Below are 3,860 nucleotides of genomic sequence, written 5' to 3' on the forward strand. Positions count from 1 at the left end.
GCCATGCAACACCCCACAACGCGCTGTCACGCAATGCAGCACCCTGCAGCAGGCCGCCCGGCAATGCAGTGCGCCGCCCCACGCTGCGGCACCCCGCCACCCACCGCTGCGCAGGGCAAAGCCCCGCAACGCGCAGCCTGGCAACGCAGCGCGCTGCCCTGCAACGCCCCGCGGCGCAGCGCTGCCCCRACATGCCCTGGCACACAAACACAACAACACAACACAACACAACACACAAAACACAGCACCCCGCAATGCAACGCGCTGCCCCGACATGCCCCACCACACAAAACACAACACAACACAATGCAACACAACACCCCGCAATGCAATGGGCTGCCCCAAAGTGCCCCGCAATGTAACGTGCTGCCCTGCAATGCCCCGCGATGCAGCAGCCCGCGATGCAACATGCTGCAGTGCGGCACCCCGCAATACAGCACCCTGCAGTGCACCACGCTGCAGCGCAGCCCCCCGCGATGCACCACGTTGCAATGCAGCACCCCGCAATGCAGCACCCTGCGGTGCACCACGTTGCAATGCAGCACCCCACAATGAACCATGCTGCAATGCAGCACCCCTCAATACAGCACCCCACAGTGCACCACGCTGCAATGCAACACCCCGCAATGCACCATGCTGCAGTGCAGCACCCCGCGATGCAGCACCCCGCAATGAACCACGCCGCAATGCAGCACCCCGCAACGCACTGCGCCTCCCTGCATCGCCCCGCAGCGCGCCAGCCCTGCAACCCACTGCGCCGCGATGCAACGCCCGGCGCAGGGGGCGAAGCCGGCGGGAAGAGCCGAGCTCTCCCGAGAGCCTCTCGTTTCTGGAATGCTCTCGGGCGGCGCGTGCTGCCCCGAGGACGACCCGGCCGCGAGGGCTGCAGGGAGACTTTGCGCCCCGGCTATTTACCCAGCGCTTATGCAACGGGGAGGCCGGGCTGGGCGGCGCCGCCGGGACGCATATATAGGGCAGGGAGGGCTGGCGGCGGCCGGGCGCCGCGCACGGGGTGGGCTGCGTCGGCGGCATGGAGCTGAGCGGAGCCGCCACCTTCGTCCTGGCCGTCTGCCTCTCCTACCTCTTCTTCCTCTCCCTCTGGAGGAAGAAGGGCTCCCCGGGCAAGCTGCCCCCGGGGCCCACTCCCCTGCCGCTCATCGGGAACTTCTTCCAGCTCTCCTCCTCGGAGACCATGAAATCCTTGGAGAAGGTGAGTCGGGGGTGTGGCGCCCCGGAGCAGAGGCACCACCGCGGCCGGGGCCAGATTTTCCTGCGCCGCTTCCAGGTCTTCCCGCGCCAGGGCCAGATGTTCCCCGGTCATTGCTCGATTTTCCCGCACCGGTTCCAGCTGTTCCCACACCACTGCCAGCTGTTCCCATGCCAGGGCCAGACTTTCCCGCGTCACCGCGCGATTTTCCCACGCTGGTGCCAGATTTTCCCGTGCTGCGGCCAGACCTTCCCGCGCTGGCTCCATATGTCCCCACGCCAGGGCCAGATGTTCCCAGGACATTGCCCGATTTTCCCACACTGGTTCCAGATGTTCCCACACCGCTGCCAGATGTTCCCGYGCTAGGGCAAAATTTTCCCGTGCCGTTGCGTGGTTTTTTCCCGCGCCGGTGCCAGACTTTCCCGTGCCGGTGCCGACGTTCCCGCGCCGGTGCCAGCGGTCCCATGCTGGTGCCAGCGCTCCCGCCCGAGCCTCCTCCCCCCCCGCAGCTGCGCGGCAAGTACGGCCCCGTGTTCACCGTCTACTTCGGCCCCAAACCCGTGGTGGTGCTGTGCGGCCACGAGGCCGTCAAGGAGGCGCTGGTGGACCAGGCCGAGGCGTTCGGGGGCCGAGCCCAAATGCCGACGCTCGACCGGACCTTCGAGAGCCACGGTGAGCGGCGCCGGCGCAGCCCGGCCCCCATTTGCAGCCCCGCAGGCTGCTCGGCCCCGTTTGCAGCCCTGCGACCCCCCCCCCGGCTCACCCGTGCTGTGCCGCGCCGCAGGGGTGGTGTTCGCCAACGGGGAGCGCTGGAGGCAGCTGCGCCGCTTCTCCCTCACCGTCCTGCGCAACTTCGGCATGGGCAAGCGGAGCATCGAGGAGCGCATCCAGGAGGAGGCACAGTTCCTGCTGCAGGAGCTGCGCGACACCCAAGGTGGGCGCTCGGCGGGGCGCGGGGCGGGCGGCGCGGGGCGCCGGGGGGGGGGGAGCCGCGCGCGACCCTCGCTCTCCCCTCCCCGCCCCGCAGAGCAGCCCTTCGACCCCACGTACTTCCTGAGCCGCGCCGTCTCCAACGTCATCTGCTCCATCGTCTTCGGGAACCGCTTCGACTACCAGGAYGAGGATTTCCTGGCCCTGCTGCAGATGATGAACGAGAGCTTCCGGGAGCTGAGCACACCCTGGTCGCAGGTACGGATGCACGGACATGCAGGCGGATGCATGGGTGGATGCATAGATCCATGCACGGATGCACAGATGCCCGGACAGATGCACAGGTATGTGCACTGTTGCGTGGATGCTTGCACGGAAACACATGTGGATGCACAGTTGCATGGTTGCACAGGCACAGGGGTGGGTGCACAGATGCGTGCCTGGCTGCCTGGCTAGATGCACAGCTGCACAGATGCACAGCTGCACACCCGGATGCCCGGTGCATGGGCAGCTGCATGGCCGCACGGGCGCCGGCACGTCTCGCCTCTCGCCCCCGCAGTTCTACGACATGAACGGGAGCCTCCTCAAGTACTTCCCCGGCCCCCACATGAAAATCTACCACATCCTGGAGCGGATGCGGCAGTTCATCGCCAAGCGGGTGCTGCGGAACAAGGAGACCCTGGACCCCGGCTTCCCCCGGGACTTCATCGACTGCTTCCTCATCCAGATGGACAAGGTGCGTGCTCCGGGCCGGGGGGGTCCCGCGCTCCGCGGGCGGGCGCAGACGGGGCCTCCGGGCGTTTTATGCTTTTTTTGTTTGTTTTTCAAGGAAAAAAACAACCCTTCCTCCGAGTTCAACATCAAGAACCTGGAGCTGACCACGCTCAACCTGTTCTTCGCCGGGACGGAGACCGTGAGCTCCACGCTGCGCTACGGCTTCCTGCTGCTGATGAAGCACCCGGAGGTGCAAGGTAACGGGGTCCCGGCGCGGGGTCCCGGTGCAGGGTCCCCCCGGCCCCGGCCCGGCCTGAGCCCCGGCCCYGTCCGCCCCGCAGAGAAGCTGCACGAGGAGATCAAGCGGGTGATCGGCTGYGAGCGCCCGCCCAACATCGAGGACCGCGGCCGCATGCCCTACACCGACGCCGTCATCCACGAGGTGCAGCGGGTCAGCGACCTGCTGCCCATGAACGTGCCGCACACGGTCACCCGCGACACGCTGTTCCGCGGCTACGTCATCCCCAAGGTGCCCGACCCCAGCCCCGGCCCCGGCCCCGCGCGGGGGCCAGCGCCTTCCTCCGCCGCTCCTTTCCGATGCCCGCGCGTGCAAAAAGCGGGTCGCTCCCCTCCGCTAACGTGGCTCTGCAGAACAGCCGCCAGCCGCTGTCCCCGTGCACACTGTCCCTGTGCACACTGTCCCTGTGCATGCTGTCCCTGTGCATGCTGCCCGGCTTGCTCCTGTGCACGCTGTCCCCATGCATGCTGTCCCCGTGCACGCTGTCCCCGTGCACACTGTCCCTGTGCACACTGTCCCTGTGCATGCTGCCTGGCTTGCTCCTGTGCACGCTGTCCCTGTGCACGCTGTCCCTGTGCACGCTGCCTTGGTTTAGTCCCATGCACGCTGCTCTGTGAGTGCTGCTCTGCCTGTCCCTGTGCATGCTCTCCCCATGCAGGCTGTCCCCATGCCTGCTGTCCCCATGCACACTGTCCCCATGCACACTGTCCC

At 67.2% G+C, this 3,860-nt stretch overlaps 1 protein-coding gene across 1 annotated transcript in view; it reads left to right on the forward strand.

Annotated features, from left to right (window-relative positions):
- The first annotated feature begins 1,030 nt into the window (after positions 1-1,030).
- The window catches only part of LOC112961607 (cytochrome P450 2G1-like), a 16,153-nt gene continuing 13,323 nt past the window's right edge, over positions 1,031-3,860 (forward strand). Inside the window, exons 1-6 of the mRNA XM_026056944.1 lie at positions 1,031-1,210; positions 1,717-1,879; positions 1,992-2,141; positions 2,235-2,395; positions 2,697-2,873; positions 2,967-3,108. Of these exons, the coding sequence (XP_025912729.1) occupies positions 1,031-1,210; positions 1,717-1,879; positions 1,992-2,141; positions 2,235-2,395; positions 2,697-2,873; positions 2,967-3,108 (973 nt within the window). The remainder of the gene's footprint in view (positions 1,211-1,716; positions 1,880-1,991; positions 2,142-2,234; positions 2,396-2,696; positions 2,874-2,966; positions 3,109-3,860) is intronic.

The sequence above is a fragment of the Apteryx rowi genome, unplaced genomic scaffold (assembly GCF_003343035.1).
Source record: "Apteryx rowi isolate R43461 unplaced genomic scaffold, aptRow1 scaffold_1349, whole genome shotgun sequence".
NCBI lineage: Eukaryota > Metazoa > Chordata > Aves > Apterygiformes > Apterygidae > Apteryx > Apteryx rowi.